Source organism: Giraffa tippelskirchi, chromosome 10 (genome assembly GCF_054371585.1).
Source record: "Giraffa tippelskirchi isolate mGirTip1 chromosome 10, T2T-mGirTip1v1.2.pri, whole genome shotgun sequence".
NCBI classification, from domain to species: Eukaryota; Metazoa; Chordata; class Mammalia; order Artiodactyla; family Giraffidae; genus Giraffa; species Giraffa tippelskirchi.
This window is the reverse complement of record NC_137284.1, coordinates 160,194,875-160,211,106: the sequence shown is the minus strand read 5'-3', so window position 1 is coordinate 160,211,106 and position 16,232 is coordinate 160,194,875. Positions and strand designations below refer to the sequence as shown.

The 16,232-nt window shown below is 51.5% G+C and overlaps 1 protein-coding gene across 34 annotated transcripts in view; it reads right to left on the bottom strand.

Moving 5' to 3' along the window:
- Positions 1–2,657: 2,657 nt before the first annotated feature.
- Positions 2,658–16,232, bottom strand: part of RNF32 (ring finger protein 32) — a 34,025-nt gene continuing 20,450 nt past the window's right edge. For 17 of the 34 annotated variants that reach the window (XM_081535417.1, XM_081535427.1, XM_081535420.1 and 14 more), the window contains 2 exons: positions 3,667–3,834; positions 2,658–3,048 (listed from right to left, as the gene is read on the bottom strand). In XM_081535417.1, the coding sequence (XP_081391543.1) occupies positions 2,848–3,048; positions 3,667–3,834 (369 nt within the window). In that variant the 3' untranslated portion in view covers positions 2,658–2,847. Of the gene's footprint in view, positions 3,049–3,249; positions 3,478–3,666; positions 3,835–16,232 lie in introns of those variants that run through there. The other 17 variants (XM_081535443.1, XM_081535441.1, XM_081535440.1 and 14 more) reach the window with 2 other exon arrangements.

The following is a 16,232-nucleotide window of genomic DNA, read 5'->3' as shown; positions in this document are numbered from 1 at the left end:
TGCACGTTTTCCTGTCCTGTAAACGTGGCCTCCGGGGCCTGTGCTTGCCATGACGTCAGGAGCTTTTCAGTAACAAAGTTTCCTGATCTGCCGTCAGCTGTCACAGCCGAGTGAGACACGCCCCGGGGCCCTCATGGAGTTTTCACTGTGCCACTTCCAATGGCAGCCGAGCCCAGGCTTCCGTCCCCGCTGGCCCTCCTGCGGATCCGCTGTCTGTGTCGGCAGAGCGCGGGGCTGCAGAGAGTGATGGGCAGGAAGAGTTTCCTGGAAGGATCTGCACAACTCACAGTCAGAGGGAGAGTGTGACAGGAGGGCTCTGGGAGCAGGCAGGGTCGCGGGGTGTGGGCAGCAGCGCCCCGCCGTCTGCCCAGGGTGCGGTCACGCTGGCCCTGAGTGGCCTCCCACGCTCGCCGAGTGCCTGGGCGCCCCCCTGCAGGCTCTGGGAGTGGGGCTGGGCATCAGACTGGCCAGGCCTTCCTCCTCGGCAGGCTGTGCTCTGCTGGAGGGGCCACCGGCGGGAAGCGGGGTTGGGGTGGGGGGAGCGTGGTGTCCGGGAGCCAGCCTTCCTCTGCCGTCTCACAACAGTGTGTTGGTGCTGTTTAGTCGCTCAGTCCTGTCTGACTCTTCGAGACCCCGTGGACCGCAGCACGCCAGGCTTCCCTGTCCTCCACCATGTCCCGGAGCTTGCTCAAACTCATGCCCATTCAGTCAATGACGCCATCCAACCATCTCATCCTCTGTCCTCCCCTTCTCCTCCTGCCCTTAGTCTTTCCCAGCATCAGGGTCTTTTCCAATGAGTCAGCTCTTCCCATCAGGTGGCCAAAGTATTGGAACTTCAGCTTCAGCATCAGTCCTTCCAATGAATATTCAGGACTGATTTCCTTTAGGATGGACTGGTTGGATCTCCTTGCAGTCCAAGGGACTCTCAAGAGTCTTCTCCAGCACCACAGTTCAAAAGCATCAGTTCTTCAGTGCTCAACCTTCTTAATGGTCCAACGAGTGTCTGCTCACCGTTTAAATCATTTCCAAGTCAGGTTCCAGATGCTTTTGTGGGACTCTCCACCGCTGCAAAGTGAATGTACCCCAGGATATGTGGATGTGCTCATTGAGGGACGTATGTGCATGAGCTTTATGTAAAGAAAACACACCAGATGGGATGAGAAATAAGTAGGAATGGGCATGGTGGGGTTCCTTCCCAGGCAACGCTGGGGCTTGTCGTGCACCTTGACAGGTGTGCAGCTGGCCTCGGCCACCTGTCTGTCCCCTGCCTCCCGGCCTGGCTTGCTGGCTCCTTGCCTGCTGTTAGTTGTGGCTGCAGTGACCTGCCAGGGGCCCCAGGGTGGCTGCAAAACCTGCTTGCAGGACGTCCCTGTGGCCCAGGGGGTAGGAATCCGCCTTCCAATGCAGGGGATGCGGGTTCGATCCCCGGTCTGGGAACTAAGATCCCACATGCTGTGGGGCCCTGGCACCACGATGAAGATCCTGCAAGCCACAACCAAGACCCAAATAAAGAAGTAAAGAATTTTTTTTTTTAATTAAAAGGAAAAGTCTACCTGCTCTTCCTCAGCACAGGGGAGAGTTCGCTGGAGACTCCAGGCAGCAGGGCCAAGAGCCGGGAGCCATGGAGGGCAGCTCCTCAGCCCCTCACCCGCTGCCAAAGGCGGGGAAGTTCAGAGGAACAGGCCGCTTTGTCCGTCCCTAACATCAGGGGCCTCTTCTGTCCCAGCAGCTGGGGCACCTCACCAGGACCCTGTGGTCAGTGCTTGCGAGTGACCAGGTTCCCAGGAAGATTCTGTGCATTTCTTTATGTGTGAGCCATGAACATGTGGCTCTGAGTTATTAATACGTGATGTGCTGTTTTAGACAGCATATTAAAAAGCAGAGACATTACTTTGCTGACAAAGGCCCGTCTAGTCAAAGCTATGGTTTTTCCAGTAGTCATGTATGGATGTGAGAGTTGGACCATAAAGAAAGCTGAGTGCTGAAGAATTGATGCTTTTGAACTGTGGTGTTGGAGAAGACTCTTGAGAGTCCATTGGACAGCAAGGAGATCAAACTTGTCAATCCTAAAGGAATTCAGTGCTGAACGTTCATTGGAAGGACTGATGCTGCAGCTGAAGCTTCCAATACTTTGGCCACTTGATGGGAAGAACTGACTCACTGGAAAAGATCCTGATGCTGGGAAAGATTGAAGGTGGGAGGAGAAGGGGACGACAGAGGATGAGATGGTTGGATGGCATCAGCGACTCAATGGACATGAGTTTGAGTAGACTCCAGGAGCTGGTGATGGATGGGGAAGCCTGGTGTGCTGCAGTCCAGGGGGTCGCAAAGAGTCGGACACGACTGAGTGACGGAACTGATGTTGAAACCACTGAATATCTTATTTTTATATCTTGGGTTTATGTATTCAAAGTGCTGGAGTCAACAGTAACTTATCCCATAGAGATAAAGCAAGCCTTAGGAATGGCAGAGGGCCTCTGGATGCTTTAAGAGGCGTAGGTTCCGTCTGTGATCGGACACGAGCTGCAGCTGTAGGGCAGGCCCGCCGGGTGCCATCAGCACCGCTGCGGAGAGGGGAGGGAGGGAATCCCTGGATGCTCAGGAGCAGCCCAGCCAACCAACCAGAAGCCGAGCCAATCAGCAAACTGGAGAGCCTCCGAGATCGAAGTTTTTAATCCGTTCCTCGCTTCAGCTGACTCAACTCATGAATTTGAAGTTTTCTGTTTATGAAGACTAGAATTGGATGGGTTTGTCAGCTTTTAAAATACTGTCAGCTTTCCTAACATACAACTACCAACAATAAGGTTAACACTTCCCCCCGAATTATACAATTTTTTTCCTGTGAATTCAGCATTCAAGAACTCTCTTCTGATAGCAGGAGCGGCAGAGAGGACACGCGTGGAAAGGCGCGCTCTCGCCCAGGGAGAACTCCTCCAGGGCGCACAGACACGCGTGGTGGAACGTGTGCGAGCAGGACAGCAGGACCGTCTCCCGCGGCGCCAGCGCGGTGAGGCAGATGGGGCAGTCGGGGGCCTCCCGGTGCAGGGCCTGCAACACAGCGGGGCGGGCAGTGTCCCAGGGGTGAGTGAGAGCTGTGCACCCACAGACGTGGGTCTTCTACACGTGAAGACATTTCATCCTGGCTTAAAATAACACTGATTATGTGTGTGCTGTGCTACTCCTGCGAAAAATGGAAGGGACCGCAGCCCACCTGGGATAACCCACTTCGAAACACAGTTTATAAAATGCTGAACGTTAGTAACTGACTTTAAATTAAACAGGTCTCTGACACTATGTAGCCGCTAAACTTCTTTATGCATTTTACCATTTTCATGATCTCTAAGTAAGTGTTTCCTCTGTCAGCTTTGGAGTCTCTCCTCAGATGCAAGGGGCGGGCTGAGGCGGGCAGGAAGCTTGGTGTGGGGGCGGGAGCGGGGCACGTGGGGAGGCCTTTGCCCCTGGCGCTTTCACTGCTCCCTAGATGCCGTCATCAAAGCAGACTCGCACACCCAGGGCCCTTGGCCTCACCCCAGAGTGGGCAACGAGGGTCCCGGGGCTCCCTGGGGGCAGACACACATGCCAGGGCCCTCTGTGCAGTGCCGGCCCTCCGCCCCCAGCTCACCCACTCCCCTCCCCGCCCACTGCAGGCCCGGCCAGCATGCCTACCTGGGTCTGGATCTCGCCCCACTCCTCTTCGGAGAGCTTGCGGCCACAGCGCTCCTCCAGCTGCTGCAGGACACTGCGGTTGGCGGCCAGGCAGCGGTCCACCTCGGCGAAGAGCGCGTCGATGTCGGTGCGATAGGAGCAGAGCAGGCGCCGGCTGATCTCTGTGAACTGAGCGCCCGCGCCCACCGTGAGCCGCCCTGGGCAGCGCCCCCGGGGTCCCCAGCGCCCTCCCCCAGCCCCCTCACACTCGCCAGCCCACAGGGCCTGGGCAGAGATTTCAGGAAGGGGCACCTGCTGGCAAGCCTTGCTTGGTGGCAGGGAGCACGCTGGGGAGGAGTTGAGAGGAGGAGGGACAGAGCCGGGTACAGTGGGTCACGCAGTCATCTTGCGCTGGCAGCACCCCCTGAGGCCTCACAGGCCCGCCCCGGGCAGTGCCACCCCCCAGGCCATCTCGACTGATTCCCGGCACGTCATGTCCCCTGGCCCCACAGCGTTGTCCCCCGCAGCTGCAGGTCAGGAAATGTCCTTTCAGCATGAACATTTCCAAAGGGGATCCAAGAGAAAGGCTATTCCTGCCTTTCGAGTTGGTTACTCCTCCTGCCTTTCTCACTGAGCTCTAAAATGCTCATTTTGAACCCACCCCTGTTGCCCAATGAGCTAAAAAAATAAGCTGAGGGAATCAGTTTATGGACGATGGTGAGTCTCCATGCTACAAAATACGCATTTTTAGGACTTACCTAACAATCCTGATGTCACTACTAGCCTAAATATGGAGGTGGCATATCACAGTTTATCGCAAACTTTCGTTTTGCTTTGAAGGCCCTGTCCTCAAATACAGTCTCTAACGTTCCCCCAGGCTCAGGCCTCTTTATAAAGGTCTGCATTTGGTACAAAGAGATCTAGAAAAGCACTCTGCTCTGAGGACAAACGAGCTAATGGGAATCGTGGTGGGCTGCGGCCTGGAACGCTGTCCGTCGTCTCCTGAGGGTGACAGCTCTGAGCAAACCAGGGTTGCCGAGATGAGCGCACGTGTTTGCAGGGCACACATGGCCACATGCAGTTTGTAAAATGCTACGGGCCGAGGTCACGTGGGAGGCACGTGGACTCGGGCGTGCCGTCCCCGGTCTGCGCCTTTTCGCGGCACTGAGGGGTAACGGTGGCTCACTGCAAAGCAGCTCGGCCTCATGGTCCTTTAGGTCTGTGATGCGCAGAATACGTTCTCCACGGGCCCTGGGGATGTCCCCAGGGTCAAATATCCCAGTCTGTGGGACACCGTGTGCGTGTGGCGTGTCCGTGCGGTTTTACGCACTGTGTGTCGGTCACCTCCATCAGAAGGTGCCTTCGCGGACACAGGGGCCCCTTCCAGCTCCCATCTGTTCTGCAAGAAGCCTCGAGCCTGGGCAGGATGGGGGCAGGGCTATGGTGAGTGACCCTCCCCGGCCTTGGTCCCTGAGGGTTACAGGGCGGGTGCTGGCTTTCAGGGGAAGGCCGCCTGTGAAGCGGCCGGAGGTCCACAAGGTTTGAATTCAGGCATCTGCGTCTTGGGTCTTGTCGGCAGTGGTTTCTCAGCTGTGTCCCAGGCCTGGACAAAGATGCTTTTCCACTTTTGAGTGCAGTTCTGTTTCTTGCTGACTAATTATCCAGCCGGCAGCTGGATCCTAGCTCATGGGCTCCAACTGGCAAGGCTTCCTTTTCTCTGTCCCTGAGCCTTTCACATACTTGATAGTCTCTATTATTGAAAGTAGAAGAGGTCCCTGTACTTTACAAAAGGAAGCATCCCTTGGAAATGCACACACAGCTGCCTTCCAACTAATGCTTTATGATTCAGGTTTTCTCTAAGTTGGCTTTTCGTGCAGGGTGAGATTCCGCGTGTACACCTGAAAGGTGAGATGGTCTCTTCCTCCAGAATTAGCACCCGCCAGTGCAGACCTCGGAGAAGGCAATGGCACCCCACTCCAGTACTCTTGCCTGGAAAATTCCCATGGACGGAGGAGCCTGGTGGGCTACAGTCCATGGGGTCGCTAAGAGTCGGACGACTGAGCGACTTCACTTTCACTTTTCCCTTTCATGCACTGGAGAAGGAAACGGCAACCCACTCCAGTATTCTTGCCTGGAGAATCCCAGGGACGGTGGAGCCTGGTGGGCTGCCGTCTATGGGGTCGCACAGAGTCGGACACGACTGAAGCGACTTAGCAGCAGCAGCAGCAGCAGCAGTGCAGACCTTCCACCGTCTCTGGGGTCCCGAGGTTCGCTCTCCCATCAGCTCTCGGCAGAAGCGCTGCCTGCAGGGACAGCAGTGCCGGGGCGCCCGCCGCTGGGGTGGGGGGGCTGCAGCGCCAGCAGCATCGCCCCTCCGGGCGCTGTTAGCAGAGCCGGTTCCCGGCTGCCCAGCCCTCCTGGGTCAGCGCTGCGGGCGGAGGCAGCCAGCCGTGTTCTCACAGCCCCCGGGGGCGAGGGGACTGACGCTCACTGGCACTGAGAACTGCTCTCATAGAAGCTGCCCGGTTAAGGGTTAGGAGTCAAAGTTGTTTTAACACCGATTTCGTCGTCACTCCTGGAGACGTGGGGCTTCCCTGACAGCTCAGCTGGTAAAGAATCCACTTGCAATGTGGGAGACCTGGGTTCCATCCCTGGGTTGAGAAGATCCCCTGGAGAAGGAGAAGGATACCCACTCCAGTCCTCTGGCCTGGAGAATTCCACAGACTGTATAGTCCATGGGGTCACCAAGAGTCGGACACGACTGAGCGACTTTCCCTTCCCTTCCGTTCCCTGAGACCTGACCACCCAGCTCCAAGTGTGCGGGTGCGTTCAAGGGTCACTTCAGAGAGCGACAGGGTACGTGTGGAGGCCACGGGTGCTCCCGCTTTCTTACACACGTGTGTATCATCACGCGTGTGCTGAGGCATCCATGTCACTCCTACACACACGTGTCCGGGGGACGGCAGGACTCCATGCCTGCCCGCGTGTCGTGTGAGCTCTCACGGCTTGAGATGCAAACAGGGCTGGTGTGCCCGGAACAGCTGTGCACGCTGGTCCCTGGTGGCCCCGTGAGGGCGTCCTCGGTGTGCCCTGCCTGCCTCCAGCACTGCGGTGGCACCGCCTCCATCCTCTCTGCCAGCTCGGGGCCGTCTCCCCGGGTGCCCCTGTCTGTGCGTCTGTCTGTGAGCCGCTCTGTGCACTGACCACACCAGACGCCGGAGAAGCACCTGCTGAAGACATGGACGCGGCGGTTTTGCGGATGCAGCCAGGAGCTCTGGGACGGCCAAAGTCACTGCCACCCCTTCACCTCTCTGGGGTTTTCTCCAGGACACAACTGGTGGAAATCCATGTTTTCAACAAAATACCTGACGTATTGTGTCTCCCCTCCAGGAAGGCGGGACGCACCCAGAGGTAGCCATGGGCCTGTGGAGGGTGTTCAGCTGGCCGAGGGGCGCTCCAGGTGACGCCAGGTCTGTGGCACAGCCCCCCAGCTGGAACCCAGTTCTGGGCACGGAGGGCAGGGTCAGCGTGGACGTAGGTGCATGGCTCACCCGATGTCGCTCTCACACTTGTTAACGGGCACACTTCCTTCCTCAGCCTGAATGGGAAGCATTTCACAAATGAGAAAAATAGTTATCCCTTTATCTGCAGATTAACACAGAGAGCTGGTGAGAGGCTGCCGTCTAGCACAGGGATCCCGCCTGGCACTCTGCAACACACGGCGGGTGGGGTGCGGGGAGGGGCGCTCACGAGGGCAGCATCTCTGTGTAGTTACGGCTGGTTGGCATCATTGGGTGGCAGAAACCAACACATTGTAAAGCAGTTTTCCTCCAGTTAAAAAATAAATTTGACTGGAGCTAATCAGTGAATTGAGCAAAGTTGCAGGATACAAAGTCAATACACAGAAATCCCTTGCATTTCTATATACTAACAAAGAAAAATCAGAAAGAGAAATTAAGGAATCAATCCCATTCACCACTGCAATGAAAAGAATTAAATATCCAGGAATAAACTTACCTAAGGAGACAAAAGAACGGTACACAGAAAATTGTAAGACACTAGTGAAAGAAATCAAAGATGACATAAACAGATGGAGAGATATTCCATGTTTCTCGGTAGGAAGAATCAATATTGTGAAAATGACTACACTACCAAATGCAATCCACAGATTCATTGTGATCCCTATCAAATTACCAATGGCATTTTTCACAAAACTAGAACAAAAAATTCCACAATTCATATGGAAACATAAAAGACCCTGAATAGCCAAAGCAGTCTTGAGAAAGAAGATGGAGCTGGAGGAATCAACCTGCCTGACTTCAGGTTATATTACAAAGCTACAGTCATCAAGACAGTATGGTACTGGCACAAAGACAGAAATATAGATCAATGGGACAAAATAGAAAGCCCAGAGATAAATCCATGCACCTGTGGGCACCTTGTTTTTGACAAGGAGGCAACAATATACAATGGGGCAAAGACAGCCTCTTCAGTACATGGTGCTGGGAAAACTGGACGGCTACGCGCAAAAGAATGAAATTAGAACACTTCCTAACACCATAAACAAAGACAAACTCAAAATGGATTAAAGATCTAAATGTAAGGCCAGAACCTATAAAACTCTTAGAGGAAAACAGAGGCAGAACACACTATGACATAAATCAAAGCAAGATCCTCTATGACCCACCTCCTAGAGGAATGGAAATAAAAACAAAAGTAGACAAGTGGGACCTGATTAAACCTAAAAGCTTTTGCACAGCAAAGGAAACTATAAGCAAGCTGAAAAGACAACCCTCAGAATGGGAGACAATAACAGCAAATGAAACAACTGACAAAGGATTAATTTCCAAAATATACAAGCAGCTCGTACAACTTAATACCAGAAAAACAAACAACCCAATCAAAAAGTGGGAAAAAGACCTAAACAGACATTTCTCCAAACAAGACATACAGATGGCTAACAAACACATGAAAAGATGCTCAACATTACTCATTATTAGAGAAATGCAAATCAAAACCACAGTGAGATATCACCTCACACCAGTCAGGATGGCCCTCATCAAAAAGTCTACAAATAATAAATGCTGGAGAGAGTGTGGAGAAAAGGGAACGCTCTTGCCCTGCTGGTGGGAATGTAAATTGATACAGCCACTATGGAAGACAGTATAGAGATTCCTTAAAAAACTAGGAATAAAACCACCATATGACCTAGTAATCCCACTCCGAGGCATATACCCCGAGGAAACCAAAATTGAAAAAGACACAAGTATCCCATCGCTCACTGCAGCACTATTTACAATAGGTAGAACATGGAAGCAACCCAGACACAATGGAGTATTATTCAGCCATAAAAAGGGATGCATTTGAGTCAGTTCTAATGAGGTGGATGAACCTAGAACCTATTATACAGAGTGAAGTGAGTCAGAAAGAGAAAGATAAGTATCTTATTCTAACACATATATACGGAATCTAGAAAAATGGTACTGAAGAATTTATTTACAGGGCAGCAATGGAGAAACAGACATAGAGAATAGACTTATGGACATGGGGAGAGGGGAGGAGAGGGTGAGATGTATAGAAAGAGTAACATGGAAACTCACATTACCATGTGTAACATACATAGCCAATGGGGATATGTCTATGGCTCAGGAAACTCAAACAGGGGCTCTGTATCAACCTAGAGGGGTGGGTTGGGGAGGGGGATGGGAGGGAGGTTCAGAAGGGAGCGGATATATGTATACCTATGGCTGATTCGTGTTGAGGTTTGACAGAAGACAGCAAAATTCTGTGAGGCAATTATCCTTCAATAAAAGATAAATTGTTTAAAAAATTGAAAAAACGCAGGTTATTTAACCTAAGCTAAACCACCGTGCCTTCGCCCTGCCGGTTAGCTTTTGCAGGTGGGGGGAAGCACAGACGGCCCTGGAGGAGCCGGTCATGGCTGGGCGGGTACCCGGGTCACATTGTTCCTTGACCAGCTGGGCCCCGGCTCAGCAGGAAGGCGGGAGGGGCGGGCAGGCGCCGCCGGGGCCGCCGCGCCCTCCGCCTCTGACCCCGGCTCCCCTCCTCATCCTCTCCGGCAGCCTCTCCTCGCGCAGGCTTCCTGCTCGGCCTGTGCGCTGGCCAGCCCCGCTCCCTCAGCCCGCTGCCCGACGCGCTTCTCCGGCCCGGCTAGCGCTCTGCCTGGCCGCCCCGAGGGCTCTCTTGGCTCCTTCCGCTGACACTTGTCACCGGCCGGGGCGCCTTCCTTCTTCCTGTGTGTATTTCTTATCTCTTGGCTCCTTCGCTTCATCTTGGTGAGGCCCTTGGCATTCGACAAAAATGTCACCTTGAAATTTGCAGCAGGTTAGGAATGAAGGCACACACGTCCCCCAGGGTACACCTTCTGCAGGAGTGCCTGCCGGTCTCCTTGTGGGGGTTAAAAAAAGGACACTCCGCGTGGGAGGATTCTGAACAAACTTCCAGTGCCGAGATTCAATAAAGCATCAGTATGTGGCTTATAACATTGGCTTTAGCTTGTTGGTAAACATACTGAAAATCCTTCAGTGTGCGCTTATGGCACAGTTCTAAAAGTGAGCTGGTGTGACCGTCTTCATTCTTCTGCTTCAAGTATTGAAAAGTTAGCAAGAATAATATCCCAAAAAAAGTTAAATTAGCAAATGGGTCCTGACTATCCTGTGGCCGGGTCAGGGCCGTGCCCTAAGTGTAGCTATTATTAGGTATTTCTTACATGTCAGAGTCCTGCGTGAGCAGCATCTGCTCCTAAGCCCCTCACTGTCACGTGGGCCAGAGGCCTTTAGTGGTTGGAAAAGCAAGAACACACACACGAAGACGATCGGCTTCTAGTTTCCAAACTACTGGTTAATATTAATTCTACAGAAGTGTACAAAATACATACAATTTTCCATTAAAAATGAATATCTTCTATTTCTAAGCCTCACATTTCATATATTTGATAAATTAAGCAGTTACGGATTCAGGTTACTGATCCGCAGAGCAATCACTGGTCATTTACAAGTACATCCCGGCTAAAGAGGAAAGAAGACCCGCTCACAGAAGTGCCCAGGTGAACTCTGCCTGCCCAAGGGCCCCTCTGAGCATCCATCTTGATGTCAGCAATTGCTTACTAATGTGTTGACTTACGGCCGCCCTCAAAAGCAAAGTGAAACGCCTGGAATTTACAGCGTATCAATGAATCCGTTGATAAGCTTTTACTGGTTTAATGTCCTCCCGTCTTGCTGCTTGGAGCCACTTCAAGTTAGCAACAGAATGTTTGCCATCTCTATGTGATAAAGGAAGTCAAAAGGGCTGAGCAAACGCGAAGACCATTATGCTGTTTGGTGAGATGGAATGAAAAAAAAAAGTCAGAGAACCCTCCCGGGGGCGGGGCTGGGAGCGGCCGTCCCTAAAGTCAACCGCAGCATCTGACAGACCCCTCACCTCGCTTTCTAAACAATGGCCCGGACTTTTAGCTCGGGTGGAGATAATATAATGCATTTGAAAAGTTTTAATTGCCGCAATAAAAGGCCATACCTCAATTATATGACATATGCTAGCAGAACTCCCAGATAAGGATCAAAGGCACTCAAGGACCGACCACTGCCTGCTGGGCGACACTCGGGCGTTCTGTACACACTGTGACAGGCGTGAGCGCGGCGGCTCTCGTGACCCTCCCGGGCCGCTTTGATCTGGGCTCAGCCGGCGGCGCGGGAGCGCGCCCGGCCCGCGGTGTCGCCGCGGACGGACGGCCTCCGCGACGAGGGCGCTGCGAACGCAGGGTCTGTCCGCACGCTTCCCCGGGGGGCTCGGGCTCTGCAGGGGACCCCCTTCCGGCCTTAGCGCGGCCCTGCCTGGTGTCTGAGAGACCTCCGGTGTGACGCAGCTTCGCTGCCCTGTTCGGTCTTGTCAGGAATGTGCCAGGGGTATTCCAGGCAAGGCAGCTCTGCCAAGACAAAGCCTGGGCCTGGGGGAGCGCGACTGCCTGTAGAGAGATGACCTCTGCGTTCTGCTAGACTGCTGACACCCAGCAGACGCACGACCACTGCGGCGGGAGGAGACCCCATTAATCCCCCTTACTAATCGCCCTGAGACAGAGGGGCGAGCACGCAAGGCCACAGTTCTTTTACAAGAAAGACGGATTGATTTATAAAAATAGAACGGCCGGAGCTAATCTAATCTCCAGTATTAAAGGCATATCCATCTTGGCAAGGTCTTGAAACTTTAAAAGAAGCAAGCACTCCCTCCTTTGAGGTGCCTAAAAATATCAGTCTCACCCCCACTTTGCCTTTCCTCTCCGTGGATTAGCCTTCTTTTCCCTGAAGGGAACCAGGCCAGTGGTCCCCAGGTATGGTGGGAAGTTTTCACCTATCTGCCAGACAAGGAAAAAAAAAGGGAATGCAGTGGAGTGGAGCTTGTAGAGCTGAACATTTCAGTGTCTGGGAATACCCTGTAGGGTGTGGTCAGGTACGTCCAGCTTTCCTGCTGTTGAAACAGCCCTTCAATCTGACTAGATGATTCTGCGGGCCTCCATGTGATGCTTGGGTTTAACTCTTACTTGGCCAAATGGACAGTTTTTGAAAGTTGGTAATGAGTCTGTTGGAGGCTGGGTTTCTCTTTGATCACTGGCAGACTCCGGACGGCAGGAGACCCCTGGGGCACGGAGCCGCAGGGGCTGTGAGGAGAGGGGACCCCGCTGCAGCGGCCCGACTTCACAGGCCCACGGAGGCGGTGGGGCCGACACGCACCCATCCATCGCCTTGGACGGTGACGTGGGTCATGCGGTTTCTTCCTTCCAGTCATTTGCAATTTCAGTTTTTTAGACTAAGCATAAGATGACTTTACATTGACTCTCACCCGTGGTCACTATGGAGATACAGCTTAGAAATGAGGCTTCTGGTTGCACAAGTCACCCCCAGTTTAACAGACCCCTGGTTCCACAGAGAATGATAAACGTACCATATTCGATACTGTAGCTACGGCACATTTTGCTCTGTAAACTGTCCGATTTCTGAAATTCAGCCACTGGGTCCCTAACGGCTCACTGATCTACGTTCTGTGCGAGGAGGGTGATGGGGTGAACACGCGGGTGTCAGAAGGCAGAGCCAAAAGGCAGGCCCGTGCAGGAGCCTGGCGTTCCTGGAATGTCCCTGTCACAGGGCTGGTCTCCCGCCCACTGGGGCCTTGATGAACCCCTTGCTCACTGCGGCTTTGGGCTTTATCTTTTACTGGATCTATCACTAGGGAACCTGCAGACCCCGATGCCTCTGAAGCTGGGCTTTGTTTGGGACACACGTCTGGTTCTGAAAAACTGTCAAGATGAAGACAGTGAGAATCCAGGACCAAGAGTTACACTTTTATTTTAAATCTCTTAACCTGTGATTTCTAGATTTGAAAGGCTCATTATACTGACAAGCTCAAGTTAAAGTATTTTTATAGGCATTTAAAGGAAAACAATCAGTTCAAACTTTTTTTTAAACTGAAATGCACAAGTTTTTTTCTTGATGAAAATAATAAAATTCCGTTTCTATCATTGCTGTTCAGTCGCTCAGTTGTGTCCGACACTTTGTTACCCCATGGACTGCAGCACGCCAGGCCTCCCTGTCCATCACCATCTCCCGGAGCTTGCTCAAACTCACATCCATTGAGTTGATGATGCCATCCAACCATCTCATCCTCTGTCGTCCCCTTCTCCCACCTTCAATCTTTCTGAGCATCAGGGTCTTTTCTAATGAGCTGGCTCTTCGCATCAGGTGGCCAAAGTACTGGAGCTTCAGCTTCAGCATCAGTCCTTCCAATGAATATTCAGGGTTGAAATCCTTTAGGATTGACTAGTTTGATCTCTTTGCAGTCCAAGGGACTCTCAAGAGTCTCCATCATTAGAAAAATGCCATTGAATTATCTTTAATAAAATAGGGTATCCTTTTGAACTGAGATGAAAGTCTTTTTTCTAAAGGCACCTCTGGACAATGACTTCTTTCTTTACTAACTCAGAGTTCACGGTTGTTTCATGTCTAATATCTCTCTTATTAGGCTTTTACGGTATTGCATGGAGAAATACTTATTCTATACACAGGATCACATCTTTTAAAAAGCACATGAAAACAGGCAAACCCCTAAGTAACATGTATATTTCCATCTATGTATATGCCTAAGCCAATGCTCCGTTGTTACTAAAAGCCCAAGTGAAGACGATCATTTCACCCTGTTGACCGTCAGTGTGGCCTCAGTGCGTTGCTGCTGAGCAGTGCGGCACGGTGGGGGCCGCTGCCCCGGGCCCCAGCGGCAACGTCAGGAGGGCTTTCTAAGCTCCCAGTGCACGCAGGTCACCACACTGTCCTGGACCCCGGGTGGGGCAGAGCTCAGGGCCCGGTGCATCATCTGTTGCATTCTAGTAATTTTATGTATTCGCTTGGAAAGTATTTATGTAATTAACATGGAACTCTTCTGAGGATAAGGTATGAAGTAATGTCTATTTTTCTCCTTCACGTGAATGCCGAAATTAACTGGTTCTTTTCAATAAGTCTTTTTCTTCACTGATCTGCTGTGTCTCCTTACTGTAGACTTTGAATCTCTGGACACTGAGGTGGGTGACTTTCTACTGGTTCATCACCCGTCCGTCTGTCATTTCACAAGAATCTCAGTTACCAAAATTATATATATATATTGATATTAGCAAGGATGTGCTGCCTCATTACAACCTTGTTGGGACAGAACTGATGTATAATGTGGTGTACGTTTCTGGTTTCCAGTGTGATGACTCGATGCCCTTACATATTGGGAAGCAATCACCACAGGAGGGTGAGTGCGTGCTAAGCCGACTCTTTGGGACCCCATGGACTGTCCCACAGCAGTCCCAGGCTCCTCTGTCCATGGGATGCTCCAGGCAAGAATACTGGAGCGTGTGGCCAGGCCTTCCTCCAGGGGGTCGTCTCACCCCAGGGGTCGAACCCGAGTCCCCTACATACAGAAGGGTGAGTTAACACCATCTCCTGTTTGTGGTGAGGACATGTCCGATCCCCGTTCTTGGCAGCTTTCAAGCATCTAATACAGTGTTGTTGGCTACCGTCGCCAGGCTGAGCACCAGGGCATCTCACACTGGATTCTGCCCTCTGACTGGCATCTCCCCTCGCCCACTCCCCTCCCCATGGCCCTGGCCACCGCCATCCTATGCTGTTTCTGTCGGTTCGACTTTCTTGGGTTTCACGTACAAGTGGAATCCCATCATATTTCTCTGTCTGATTTATGTCACTTAGCATAACGTCCTCAAGGTTCATTGGTGTTGGTGCAAATGGTAGGCTTGCTCGCTTGCTTTCTCACGGCTGAATTCCACGGCATGTGCACCACGTCTTCCTCACCCATTCATCTGCTGACCGACACTCAGGCTGCTTCTGTGTTGTGGCCGTCGTGCGTGATGCTACCATCAATGTGGGAGTGCAGACATCTCTGTGAGCTCTTGATTTCTCCTTTAGACGATCAGATGCCCAGGAGTGGAACTGCTGGTGGTATGGTAGTCCCACTTTTACTCAAGTTTTACTACCTCCATGCAGTTCTCCATCGAGGCTGTACCTATTTACCTTCCCACCAACAGCGCCCAGAGGTTCCGTTTCCTCCACATCCTCGCCAACACTTGTTCTTTCTCACCTTTTCATTACAGTCATTCTAACAGGTGGGAGGTGGTATCACCATGGTGTTGACTTGCATTTCCCTGATGATTACTGAGGCTGAACACCTTTTTCACACACCTGTTGGCCGTGTGTATGTCTTCTTCAGAAGAGTGCCTATTCACCACCTCTGCCCATTTAAAAAAAATCAGATGGTTGGGTTTTTTGGCTGTTGAGTTGTATGAGTTTGTTATATATTTTGAATACAACCCCCTTATGAGATTCATGATTTGCAAATGTTTTCTCCCATTCTTTAGGTCGTCTCTTTTCATTTTGTAGACTGTTTCCAGTGATGGGCAGAAGCTGTTTATTTTGATGTAGTTTATTTATTAATTTTTAGGTATTAAGAACATTTAATCAATAAAAACAAACTGAATACTTTCAGACAAATCTGGCTTCCATCCCTAACTTCTCTCTTCCCTCCTTTCCCCTCTAGCTAATTACGTTTTTAATTAAACTTTTTATTTTGTGTTGGAGTATAGCCGATATAACAATGTTGTGATAGTTTCAGGTGGACCATTTATTTATTTCTGCTTTTGTTGCCTGTGCTTTCGGTGTCGTATCCAAAAACATCATTGCCAAGATCAGTGCCAAGACTCCCCCTGTGCTTTTTTCTAAGACTTTTGTGGTTTCAGGCTTAAGTCTTTAATCCATTTTGGGTTAATTTTGGTCACACCCTCTGGACGGGTTAACTACTCCATCACTATATAACGATCTCCTCTGTCCGCCGCAGCCTTAACGCCCATTTCATCCGACAGAAGCAGAGCTACCCCTGCTCTCTCTTGGTTTCTACCCGCATGGAATATCCTTTTCTGTCCCTTCAATTTGAGCCTATTTGTGCCCTTACTGGTGGAGCAAGTCTCTCTGTAGGCAGTTTTGCTTTTTAATCCATCTGCTCATTCTATGCCTTTTGATTGGGCAAATTAA